This window comes from Eretmochelys imbricata, chromosome 8 (assembly GCF_965152235.1).
Source record: "Eretmochelys imbricata isolate rEreImb1 chromosome 8, rEreImb1.hap1, whole genome shotgun sequence".
Classification (NCBI taxonomy): Eukaryota; Metazoa; Chordata; order Testudines; family Cheloniidae; genus Eretmochelys; species Eretmochelys imbricata.
The window spans coordinates 32636528-32649639 of NC_135579.1; the positions used below are offsets into that span (position 1 = coordinate 32636528).

A 13112-nucleotide genomic window follows, 5' to 3' on the forward strand; every position below is an offset into this window, starting at 1 on the left:
TTGCCTGGCTCTCCTAGGCCAGCGGCAGCAGCGTGCCCAGCTTAGCACGGGGAACAGTGTCTGCCCCCCAACCCCCAAGGTATCGGCCTGACCCCAGGCCCCCTGCGCTCAGTGCCAGGCTCCCCCGTTGGCTCCAGCTGTCTCTGTCCCTGAGTCGGGGGCACGTTTAAGATCCTTTTTTACGATCCGTGTATTTACTGGTGCAGTCTCTCCCCTCCCCCGCCGCTCGCAGGAGAGCGGCTCAGGCCCTGCCAGGCTCGGCGGCCTGGTCGGCGTTTCGCAGGTAGCCTCCAGAGAAAGGAAGCAGAAAGTTTCCCTTGCAGCGGCTTGCCAGTGGCAGGTGTAGCGGGGAAGCGCCCGCTGGGGAGACCCCGGGCGCTCTGGCTTCTTGCCTTCGTCCCTTGAGCGCACCCCTGCAGCCTGCCCGGGGCTTGGCGCGGCACTGGGGGCAGTGGAGAACTGGGCCCGATCCCGCAATGGCAGTTGCAGTTCCGAGGAGTTTTGCCTGGGGGCAGGCTCGGGCCTTGCCCCGGCTGGGCTGCGTGAGCGGCCCGGGTAGCTGGCTCGGGCCCAGCAGCGGCCTGGCAAAGCAGGGCACCGGGTGTGCTGGGACCGCGCCCCTGGCCAGCGGCGGTGGGATCAGCCCCTGCGCCTGCCCGGCCCCTGCGCCTGCCGGGCCCCTGCTCGGCCAGCCTAAAGCTCCCTCGCACTCACTGAGGGAGGCGGCCCTGGGGCGCCGGGACGGTCCCCACAGCTTTGTATTCACGGTGCCCGTAGCAGGGCCCGGGCAATGCTGCCTCCCCCAGCACTTGCAGCTTCCCAGCCCCAAACCTGGCCCCAACCCCTGGCAGAAGTGACCAGGCTGTGGGCTCCAGACAGCACTCGGGGGTGACAGCGCCCTGGGGGTGCAGCTCGGCTGGCTGGCTACAGTTGTCATCCCCTTACACCCCGCAGAGCTGAGGTGAATGGGCTTTTCCTCGCTAGCTTTATTGCCCCCCTCTCCTCTTACAGCCCTGAATTTGCTTCCCCAAGGGAGACATGAACTAGCCCCGCGGCAGCATAGAGCCCCAGGCCCGAAGGGGCCAGCGGACCAGCTCGCCTGAGCCGCGTGTCACAGGCCACCAAGCGCACCCAGCAGCGACTGCTCGGAGATGACCGTCTGGATTTCATAGGTGAGCTGGCCCTGGGTCCCTCACGTGTCTCCAAAGCATAGGCCGATGACTGACACACGCAAAGCCACGGGCAACTTTTGAGCTAGTCTAAAACTGGGGTTTGAAAACTTGGCGACAAAAAATAGTTAAAGAGCTGGTTTGGCTTTTGTAAATAAATAGGCCCACTTCGCTTTTTTATTTAAAAATTGATAGATGGGTTAGATCAGATTAGATCGATTACAGTAGACATTGACAAAGACAAAATATGTAGTGGGTTTTTTTAAATATATAGGTGTGGGTGTATACACATTTTATACACACACACACACATATATACACCACACACACTGAGGAATATTTTTAAATTAAAAAATCTAAGAGGATATATTTATTTACAAAATATTACCATCACACAATTTGATATGCATATCGTTTTGTAGGTATAATTTTGTTTGCACATAGACACACCTACAAAAAAGAAAAGCAGCAAATCGACTATGGGAGAGCAGCATTTAAGGAATCCATACGTCCAAGGTTATTCATTATAAAACATAATTAAAGTAAAAGTACAGAACGTCAACATATTAAATTTAAAAGCTAATATTAAAATAGAGTTAATATTTAATAAGGTAGCCACGCGTTAGGAAGCTGTATGCTGATAGTGTATATTTAACTGTGTAAAACTAGGAGAGTTTTCCCAAAGAAAAATGTATTGTTTAGCTGATTATCAAAGACTCTGTGATAGATTATCCATTTCACAAAAATAATATAGATATCTTTTTAAATATAGTAATAAAAACATACTAGCGCCTTTTAAATACACTATTACTTACCAGCCCTTTTCATATTGTACTATCACAGACACTTCGGAATTGGTTTAAAAGCACATCATTCATTATTCAAAGCTCATCTTTGCATATTATTCCAGCTCAAGTCTGCCAGGCTCCCTGTGAAATCGTTCACAAAATTGATAACAGCAGACACACATGCAATAAAAAGATAGCCTTGGGCATCCAGAGCTCCCATTATGCAGATCAAGCCGCAATTTTCTCTAACAAAGCCTGCCCTGATTCAGGACTGGGTGTCATTTTATTTATTTAGCCCTCTTCTGTTTCGTGTGTGTGTGTGTGTTTAAATCCTCCCTTGCCATTCAAAGGCAGGCTGGGAGGGTTGGACTGAAAGCGGGGTTCAGAGAAGTGATGCCTGGGGCAAGGCTACTAGGGGTAAGTTTCCCTCCTCTGCCTCTTCCCGGCTGGGAGGCTCCTTCCTGAAAGCTGGCATCCCAGCTTGCTGGTAGCCTGCAAATCCAATTAGCTCCACTCTATAGAAACTCAAACTAATGATCAGTCAGCTTAGACACGCGAGAGCAAGTGGAAAAAAATCCAATTAGGCTCCTCTCCGCCTCCCAGAATTACCAGGCCGGTGCAGCTCGGGAGGCCGGAGTCAGCCCCGTTTGCCATGCACCCCTCTTGCTCCCCCATGGCTAAGTGCGGGGGCCCGGCTGCTCGCCTGCAGCCGCCGTCGCCCCTCTCGGTTTTATTTTTTAGACAAACTGTTCACTGCGGTGCCACTTTTCAACCCCGATTTCTGCTCTCGCCGCACGTGCTGCGAGGGCACCGCTCTCCCCTGCCCTCCTGTTTCAGCCCATGGCCGGGGCTGGTTAGGTTGGGGAAAAGAATATTTAATAGTCATATTTATGTCGTCGTAAAAGCCTCCAAGCAGCCAGGCTCCTGGGGAATGAGATGAATCCAAGACGGTGGGGCTATTTTCCCCTTAATCGGATTAGCAGTGAAAGAAATACCCTTCAGATGCCATCTCGGCTGCCTCTTAACTTGGCCAGCCAGAAAGATGCGTCTCCTTAATTGATAAGTCCTCTCAATGTCAAACAACTGCTTTGCAATCGGCTTGTGTCGGCTTCCATGATAAATCTCTACTTTATCTCCCCCTGCCCCGGATTTGAGCATTTTCGGAGTCAACGCTAATGGGCCATTAAAATATTCAATAGTTCAGTTCAAAAAAGTTCGTTCGGAAATCCAGCAAGCTGAGCCAAAGTGACGTGGGCTGGCAGCAGCGGGGACTGTTGTCCAGCGTGGAGATGATTTCGAAATTCACCTGGATCCGTGATTTTACCTGCACCTGGCGCCTATTTAAATCTGTCTGGATCTACTGTAGTGTAGCTAGCTCCAGAGGGGGGAAATATCCATGTCTATGAGCTAAAATAATCCAATCTCAATTGCACCTCACATTATCAATTGCACCTCCATGTATCTGGAGGTTCCCTCACACCCCGTATTTTCCTGCTAACTGATCCTGAGCATCGATCATTCGAAGTTAGTTAATAGGGATCTGGTTCCTTGATTGATTTTGCCAGCGCCTTTAGAAGCAGGTAGTGATTTTGTACCCTGCCACCTCACCGGTGCACCTGGATATTTCTTAAAGGCGATACCAGTGAAAAGAGAGTTTATAATGGCTAGTCGCTCTTCTTTCCAACTCCTCCTGAGCTTCCCCTTTGATATTTATTTGGAGCTTACATCGACACGTAAATCCACCAGAAATTAACAAACTATCATATTATTAAGAGCTTCTGCTTTTAAAGTTCCCCATTCCTGGAAATTAACATCTGTTTGGTTGCGTGGGAGTCTCCTGGGCAGCCGCTTTATGATATTTTCGGTGCGATCAATGGACTGCCAGGAAGAAGAAGAAGAAGAAGAAAGAAAGAAAGCGTTATTTGTGTGTGTGTATTTCTCTCTGTATATGTCTCACTTTAGTCCAAACCTTCCACGGCAGTTGCTTACAAATGGTCTTGGAATTGAATTCTATCGGGATGGGGATCTTTGTATAGGGTGAGGGGAGAGAAACAGACACAGCTCACGGATAATTCCTGACAGCCACTAATACACCAAATAGCACTTTTTACTGTCCTGGATTTAGAAACAGCCGGTGAGATTTAACTGTCCATGTTAGCAATAAAACAGGCGTCCTCTAATTTTCTTTCAGGAAGACCCAATGGCATCACACTGTCCTCCGTGCTGTACATAAATCCATGCATTAAGATTCCCTTTGCTTCGATGCATTTCTTGAAGTTGGAAAGAGTCTTTAATAATCGTTTAAGTATCACTGTGAGGGAAAATGCATTGGGCTATTTTTCCCTATCCTTGAATAAATTGTGACTTCAAAACAGAAACAAACCAAAAAAAAAAAAAAACAACAACAACAACAAACAAACAAACCAACAACCCCCCCCCCCAAGATTTGAAACGGAAAAAATGAATACAAAATACCCCTACAATAAAATAGGGAGTTTGTTTTGTTTTGTTTTTTAAGCTCTACGTATTAGGATCATGAGATGTGGGGAAATCCTCCAACCTTGTCACTGAGCAAAATTGATCAGTTGGGATATAGTTTAGGAAACAAATATTGGCGGAGGATTTTTGTGTGTCTTTGGTTGGTTACAGCCCTGCTTTTAATTTATTTTCCTTTCTTGCCCCCCTATTCTTCAGCGTTTCGGTGCAATAAGTCCGATAACTCCACAGGTCTGTTTGCATTTACTGCTGCCATTTAAATTATTCAGTGTGTTGCGGTAATTGAATCCTAAGCTTTAAAAACTAATAAACTCTCTCCTTGTCGCTGCTTTCTGAAATCACAACATCAGCCCTAACAGGTGCTGATCAAATACTATTACATGCTATTAAAAGGAAAATTCTATTCCCTGTTTTCATTTCCCTTTATAAAAGAGAAACTAAGTAAATGCATTTGAACGTTATTTAATTTTTAACGCCTTTAGTCCAATTTGGACGTTAGGGAGCGTCTACAAACTCACTTAACAGTCGTGTACGGCAATAAGTTTGTTGACGTAAATTAATCCAAAACGGAATCTGTGTATTTCTCATTGTTCCCCTCCCCCGCGTCTTTCATTTTATCTACAAGAGAGGCTGCCCCACGCAAATATTGGGCCGGCCGGTCAAACGGAGAGAGAAATAGGCTATTGAACTAAAATAAGTACGTTTGGAATTTGTAAAAACACAAACATTGCGGGAAAGCCGGAGGCCTATAGTCATTAACTAGGCGCAGTGTAAACACACACAAAATACAGTTAATAAACAGGGAGAAATGTTTCCCATTTAATTCCTGAATTGGATTCCCCTCCCGTCCAGAGGTAAATTTAAACTAAATTCACAGTTTGCAAAAACCCCTTTCAAACCAAGATTCCTAGGGGGCTGTGTTTCTCCTCTGAGCCGCGCTCACCCGTGGGGTTTGCAATCTACACGAACTCAAGTCCAGGTCTGAGCCCTCTCTCGCTCTCTTTCCAACGGGTAAGCGTAGTTCCAAAAAGGCAGCGTTCTACGGGCATATGTTTAATGACCCCTCATAACGAATCCGGGGGGGAAGGCGAGCATGTGCCTTTCCTTCAGCTAAATTGCAACGGGGTAAGATTTCAGGAGTGTCCCCTGAAGTGGTGCTTAATACACTGAGCATTAAAAAGCACCAAAGAGGAAAATGTGGGAGGAAAGGGGACCAAACTCTGGGCTTCAAACCCCAGGAGCCCATTATTTTCCCCCTTTGCCTTTTTTTTTTTAAATAGCTCATGTCCTACTAGCACCATAAGGAGAGCCGATGAGCAGGTAAACACCCAGCAAAACTCTTCTCTGCGCCTCAGTAAGGTGTTTTCACACTGCATAATATTTATAAACAGAAACAATAGGAAAGAGTTGCATTACATTCTAAATTAATCCATCCAGGGGGAGAGGCAGTTTTGTCATTCGCATCCTGGAATTCTGTACAACTAGCATGTTAGGTAATAAACAAGGGGAGAGGGGAATGCCTCGTAATTGCAAAGCTTTGTTAAATTTCAAATCGCTAATTTCTAAGGACAACAATCGCAGATGCTATTGTAATATCCGCCGCACATTATCTTAGCTAATAAATTTGACCTATTGTTCGTTTGTTAAAATGATGTCACCTTGGAACAGTCCCTAAGCTCCTATTTCAATGAATTAGGCCTTTATTGAAATTCGGGAGCCAATGGGAGGAGAGAGGCTTGTTTATTGCGTCCAATGGCAGCTGCAGGACAGAAATTAGAAGCAGAAACTCAAGGTTTGGTTCAAAAAAGATGACACAGAGCCTGTCGGGCTGGACCACTCTTGGCAAAGTTTCAGTCTGACATACACCAGGACCTACATGGATCTACTGTAAAGGAAAGCGAGCGTTTTATAGGGGAATTCATACAGTTTTGAGCCAATATTTCTATTCACCAAGGATGGATCAGCCAACGAACACACAGACCCAGCATCAACACGAACCCATCAGCTTTGGAATTGATCAGATTTTAAATAGTTCTGATCAGGAAAACTCTTCCCAGCCTGCCCCCCGAGGATCAGACAACACAAATTACCTGGGAAGCCCTGTGAGCAGAACAAGTGCCCCTTATCCTTCCCTTCCAGCTTCCTTCCCTGGCATCGGGGCGCCTTTTGAAGACTCTGGATCTTACAGTGTGAATCTGAGCTTGGCTCCAGCTGGAGTGATCAGGGTGCCAGCTCACAGACCCATCCCTGGGGCTGTGCCACCTCCAATTTCTAGTGCCATCCCAGCTATGCCAGCTGTACCCAGCCTTGGCAGCCTCAACTTCCCTTGGATGGAGAGCAGCAGGAGATTCGTAAAGGACAGATTCACAGGTAAGGGCTGATTTTTAACATGACCCTGAGAGTCCTGTTTTACCAAGAAGTTTTCTGCTACAGTCAAACTGCACTAAAACAGCATAAAAACGTGTCAGGGTTTTCCCTTTCCAGGCTTTTAGAGCCCCCGCATCTGTTACTGCACCTGGCGCAGGACAGGAAAGCTTTTTAAAATAGGGGGTTACTTCTTTCGGGCGAGGGGAGGAAGCATTACCTTGAACCGACTAATTAAGAGAAATACATTTTGGTTCCAGTTTTTGTGCCCACTGTAACGATTGCATTACCCTTGCACTAACTGACGAACAACCGTGTATGGATTGTGTGCCCAGCAGACGCAGCAAGGACAGACAAAACACACGGGAACTGTGCTTTAGTTATTCCCGTATCGCTGCTGGCAGAACAGAAATTGCAGCCGATTCTGGATCGCCCTGAAATTTCCATTCAGAAAATCCAATTGCCCAGATATCGTTTCTAATCACAATCAAAGAGGGGTGGAAATGGAGTGGAGGCACTCCAGTAATCCCCGTCCATAATCCGATTAGGGAGTGTGTCCTGAAGAATCTAAACCTTGAATGATAATAACGGCGATTAGCATTTAAACGGGTGTAAATAAAGAGGATTCGATTTTAAAGAGAGAGAGAAGTGGGGAAACTGAGCGCCAGATACAGAATATAATCTGCAGCAAGTGCTCTGACCATTGCGCATCTTCTTGCAGCTTTGGCAACTGTATCTGTGGAGGATGAAGTGATGGGGGGACGGACGGACGAGGGGAGAGAAATAAATAAAGTGTAGTACTTACAGCAAAGCATTGGCAAGGATGTCCCCTCCCCCCTGGAGAAATTCTGGTTTTGTTTTTGGGAAAGAGGAGAGAGAAAAGACTAAAACCCGACATTAAAATGAAGAGGGATGTGCTCCATACCCCTGGGGATGGGAAGCCCATGCAAACCCCCGCCCCCGTTAATACAATAAGAACCCAAATCCTGGTTCCTCCCGGGTCCTGGGAGCTCTGCTCTCCCTGCTCAGGGCCGTGCCCTGTGCGCTGCTCCTGGGCTGCCGATCCCAACCAGGCCCTGAAGCCTCAGCAGGACTCTGGCTCTATGGCGATTGCTGGGAGGGAGCCGCCGGCCCTGCGCCCAGGTGCTGCGCCAGCTGCAGGCCTGGGGCCACAGGGCTGGACCGGCTGGGGGTGCTGGGCTCTCACCTGCGGTTCTGTTTGTCCCCCGGGCAGCGGCGGCCGCGCTCACCCCCTTCACCGTCACCCGGCGGATCGGGCACCCCTACCAGAACCGCACCCCGCCCAAGCGCAAGAAGCCGCGCACCTCCTTCTCCCGGGTGCAGATCTGCGAGCTGGAGAAGCGCTTCCACCGGCAGAAGTACCTGGCCTCGGCCGAGAGGGCGGCGCTCGCCAAGTCCCTCAAGATGACGGACGCGCAGGTCAAGACCTGGTTCCAGAACAGGCGGACCAAGTGGCGGTGAGTCCGGGCCTAGCTGGGCAGCTCCCTCCCGGGACCCCTGCCCTCCAGGGCCCCCTTCCTCTGGGCTTCTGTTCCTGGCTCCCCCCCATGCAACTCCTGCGCCCTCTTCTTATTGCCCCTGACTTACCCTTCCTGCGGTCCTCTCCCGACCTGCCCGCTCCCAATTAACCCCTCTCCCCTCCCCACGTCCCCCCTCCGCCCGCTCCCATCTCCCCAGTCCCTGGCTGCCTCTTTCCCCCTCGGTCCCTTTCCTGCCCGCCTCATTTACATGGAGGGCAGCAGTGTTTCTATCTCCGACTCCTGGCCCCAGGCTCAGGTGCGGCCGCTCCCCACCGAGCCCCGGTTCTGCTCTGTGTAACTCTGTCCGTTTGCTCCTTGCAAAGCGAAAGCTCCACCTTTCCCGCAGTAGCTGCCAGGGTCCGGGCGGGCCTTCCTCCGGGGAATCGGGCAGATCCTTAACAGCTAACAGAGGGGTAGAAATGGACCCCCGGCGAGGTGTGTCTCCACTTTTGTGCCATGCCGCGTGGCAAAGGAAGACCTCAAAGTTGGTCGATCTGCAGGCAGGGAGGAGCGCTGTCACCGCTACACCTGCTAAAAGGGCGAACCTTTAGTATTAGACGCAGGGAAAGGCATTGCATAAAGAAAGGATATTTTGCTCTTCAACTTCGTCCCAAAACGAGTTAATACCGAAGAAACCAGCTGTCTGGATTGTAGAAATTGCCGGGCCTCCCTGGCGCGGCGGATTTGGAGTCAGGCTGTTTTAAAATATGTGACATTTCGCTAAACCAAAGCAGGACATATTATTAGCCCGCCCCTAAACGAATTAAACAGCGTTGTTCTTCGTCCCGTTCTTAAGACTATATGAACGTAAACATCTAGAAAGTGGCTCCATACCCTGATTTTCCGTTTCTTTATATTAAAAATTGACGAATGTAATTCGTAGCAGTAAAATTATCTGTAAAAATGTCACTTGCTTTGTCTTGATTACAGAAGGGCCAAGAAAAACGAGCTAAAATCTGTTTTGGTCCCCTTTTCCCCCTCTCTCCAGGATGAAGTATAGGCGAACAACCCTTTTAATTGAGATTTTAAACCAGCAACATTTCACTGGAAATCTGCACGGCAGGAAAGTGGTTGTTTTAAATGATTTCCTCAGAAAACATTACTGCACTTTTTATCCATTCGCGGCTGGTCTGAAAAATAGAAAATAGAACATTCAAGGCGAGGGAGCATTGTGCATCCTATGTTTGCTAATTGGCTTGCCTCCTTTCTTTTCAACATGTAGAAAATATGGGATTTGGTGTGATTATCGGCCGTCTAAAATAACTTTCGGAAATACCCTGTGTCTCTAATTCGATTCCTCCGATAATCTTCCTCCAATAATCTTCGTGCGCAATTCTACTGAAATATTATTTCAAAGACTATGTGTTAGTTTTCTGGTGTAAAGGACGGGGCTGTGTTCGGGATATTTTTAGCTGTTTAAAATGGAAATAAATTCCCGAAGTACAGCCCTTTCTCTTGCATGTTAGTATGAAACATCCTGAATTAGAGCAATTGACTTTCACAGTACGATCACCGGTATTAGCAGCTAATAGTGTTAGCCACTATATATAATATTGCTTACAAAATTATTGGTTTCTTATAACTGGATTTCCGATATTTTTAAGGGATTGCGGTCGGATTTAAGGAAATGTCAAGCCTTGCAGCAATTATTGTAATTACCGAAGAGTATCGATAATAATGCCATAAACCCAGCGAGACATTCAGACATATGTATTAGTGGCACGAAAAAGCCGTAATGAGCCAATTACCTTTGAAATGTCATCTCAACACTTTGCACACAAACCCAATAGACTGATAAATACGCTGGGCAGGCACTGGGATGTCAGAATGGAGGGCACTCGTGCTATTTAGCAGTAGCATTAACTGAGGGTTTTTCCCGGGCACAGAGGCTGCAGGGCCCTTTGTCATGTCTCTGGGAGCACAGACACAGCGCCGGTTCTTTTGTCCGGGCTAACGCCATGTAAATCGGAGGTTCCCCTTCTGCAGCTGCAGGGCAGATGTTAGAACAACTTGTTGGAGACGCAGGCGTTAAGCAAGAAGAATACGTCTCTGTATCTACATATGGGGTGTGTGGGGGAGACCTGGTGTGTGTATAACCTGAACAGACACAGGTGTGCGGTCTCGTTACACACGCCTCCAAAGTGCGCGCGGCCGGCACGGAGCCGATTCCCGGGCAGGGTCCGGGTTGCGCTGCAGTTGTGTTGGGGGCAGGATCGAGAGGGGCCTAGGCTGCTGGGGCCAGCGGTCGGTCCCATCCTGGGCAGGGCCCTGAGGCAGACGCTGCAGTGCGCCCCAAACATCTCGCCGCAGCACAAGGGAGCCCCCGCGCCGTGGTTTGGGGCCGGCGGGTGCTGCAGGGCTGGCCTATGGGGGGAGTGGGGCTCAGCAACCCAGGCTGAGATGCCGGGGGGGGCGATCCGTCCAGGCCTGGGCGCTGCCAAGAACCGGGCACCCTGTTTGGGGCGCTGCGTAAATAACCGGCTCTGTGTTTGCACAATGCCGAGTGAGCGCGTTTTGGTTTGATCCCGGCCTGACTCTCAGAAACCCGCCTCCCAGCCCCAAGATCTGGGGAAGGGGGATCAGAAAAGGGGGACGGCGGACAACAAACACCCTTCCCGGGAAAAGAAATATCCCCTCCCAGTCCCCAGTCATTCAGACAGGGCTCCCAGGCCAGACCCCAGGCCTCCTGTCCCCGCGGTACCCGAGGCAGAGCCGGGCTGGTGAGAAACAAAGACGCGTGGCAGCCAGGAAGGGGGGTGCCAGCTGCGGGCTGCTGAACTGATCTGTGTTGTGTGTGTTTAGGAGACAGACCGCCGAGGAAAGGGAAGCGGAGAGGCAACAGGCGAGCAGGCTGATGCTCCAACTCCAGCACGACGCTTTCCAGAAATCCTTGAACGATTCAATCCAGCCCGACCCCCTCTGTCTACACAACTCCTCGCTCTTTGCGCTGCAGAACCTCCAACCCTGGGAAGAGGAGAACGCCAAGATCCCACCTGTTACCTCGCTCGTGTAAAGACTTGGGGTCGGGGCGGGTGGACAGACAGCGCCTCCCCCACCTCTCCCTGCATGACCTAAGCCGGGCACGAAGCAGAGTGGCAGACAGTTTGCTCCAGCGAAATGACTGGTCTCTACAAAGGGTGGGCCGAGGCCAGCTTCGGGCGGCAGGACCCCCAAACGGAACTGGTCCCCGTCCGCAGCCTCTCGCCTGCCGCAAGTGGTCTGCGAGATGGTGGCTTTCGAGCTAGATCGCTCTGCGGGATGTTTTTGTGAACGCGCTTCTCCTTTAAGACGGGGTCCTGGGCTTGTCAGACGGAAACTTGGACAAAGGGCTTCCGGAGAGATCGCTGGTGCCCCCAAAATCAGTGAACTTGCGGAAGGGATTGAACCTGAGTTTACAAACCCATGGAGAGTGTTTGCATCTGGAACGGGTGCATGAACTTTGCAAAGAGGGTTTGCTGGGTAGCCCTTGGAGGAAGACGGGATCTCATCTCTGATGGCCAGAGTGGGTGTCATTTCCCAGAAATGGGCTGGGGAAAATAATCTGGAAGCGAAAGCAACTGCCAGACCTATAACTAACCTCACTCCATTACTTCCCGGAGGGTGTGTAATGCTCGCAGGTTAGTCTATAGCCCAGGACAAAATAATCACCAGAGTATTATCATCCTGGAGAACTGGACACTTTATCAGCTCAACTTGTAAATTCATATCGCTATCCCGTTAGGAAAGGGAAATGTCACTTTTTTTCTTTGGTAAGAAGTGTTAAATAATTTAATTTATTTCTGCAGTGAGATTTTGGGCACTATTAATATGGATATATAATAACTGGATTATTTATTCCAAAATCGGAACATAAGTATTTATGTTGGCTCTGGAACAAAAGGCTATTTCCCCCCTATTTTTAGGAGATTCTAAAACTATATATCACTTTGCAGAGGGAACTAACTGGAACTTGTGCCTCGTTACCTTAGGAAACCCTATTAAACTGAAAAGCAGTAGCTTCCATCTGTCCCAGGTGGAGTCAATGTCACCTGTAATGTATTCACCCTAGTAATAAGGGCTCCTTGCCGGCAACGCACTCCTTCCTGTGTCCTCACCTCCTTCCAAGCTTAGCGCACAGAAAGCAGCATCTGCACCCGGCCTCCTTTGCCATCGACTCGAGAGAAAGCGCCTTATGTTTCATAACGAAGAAGATCTGGGGTTGACACCGACCGTGTCTAATACTTTGTACTTGCTGAGATCTGTAAATAAACGTTTTCTTTAAAAACGCCTCCCGTTGTGTGTGTGTGCTTCAAATTCCGGGTGGGAAGGGGAAGGCAGCCAGAGCCGAGGGTCTGCTCCGGGGGCGGAGAGAGGACTCGAAAACCACAGCGCCACGTTCCTACCTCGGGGAGGGCAGAAGGGTCAACTCGAGAAGGACTGCCTGAAACCAGCTGCTCCTACCTGGTGAGGAAGGGGAAACCCTGGGGGAGGTGGGCACGCACCGCAAGGGCTTGCGCTGGAGTTGATCTCTGGGCAGGATCTTTAGAGATCAAGCTGCTATCAATTATTTAAGTCAGTGGCCCTTGTAATAATAGACACTGCAGAGGGATGCTGCAAGAATGGCAGATAAGGAATTAATAATCAAATGATTGAAGTTCAACACAGAGAACGGGATTCGGTCCTGCTCTGAGAAAGCTCAGCTGCCAGTCTGAGTAGAAATGGGCCCAGGACAGACAGATAATATTCACCAATTCGATTTATTCGGAGAATTAGTA

The 13112-nt window shown here is 49.4% G+C and overlaps 1 protein-coding gene across 1 annotated transcript; it reads left to right on the top strand.

Moving 5' to 3' along the window:
* The first annotated feature begins 6408 nt into the window (after positions 1-6408).
* TLX3 (T cell leukemia homeobox 3) lies at positions 6409-11371 on the top strand. The gene is made up of 3 exons (XM_077824960.1): positions 6409-6823; positions 8052-8295; positions 11161-11371. The coding sequence occupies exons 1-3, from the start codon at positions 6409-6411 to the stop codon at positions 11369-11371; spliced, it is 870 nt and encodes a 289-aa protein (XP_077681086.1).
* The last annotated feature ends 1741 nt before the right edge of the window (positions 11372-13112 follow it).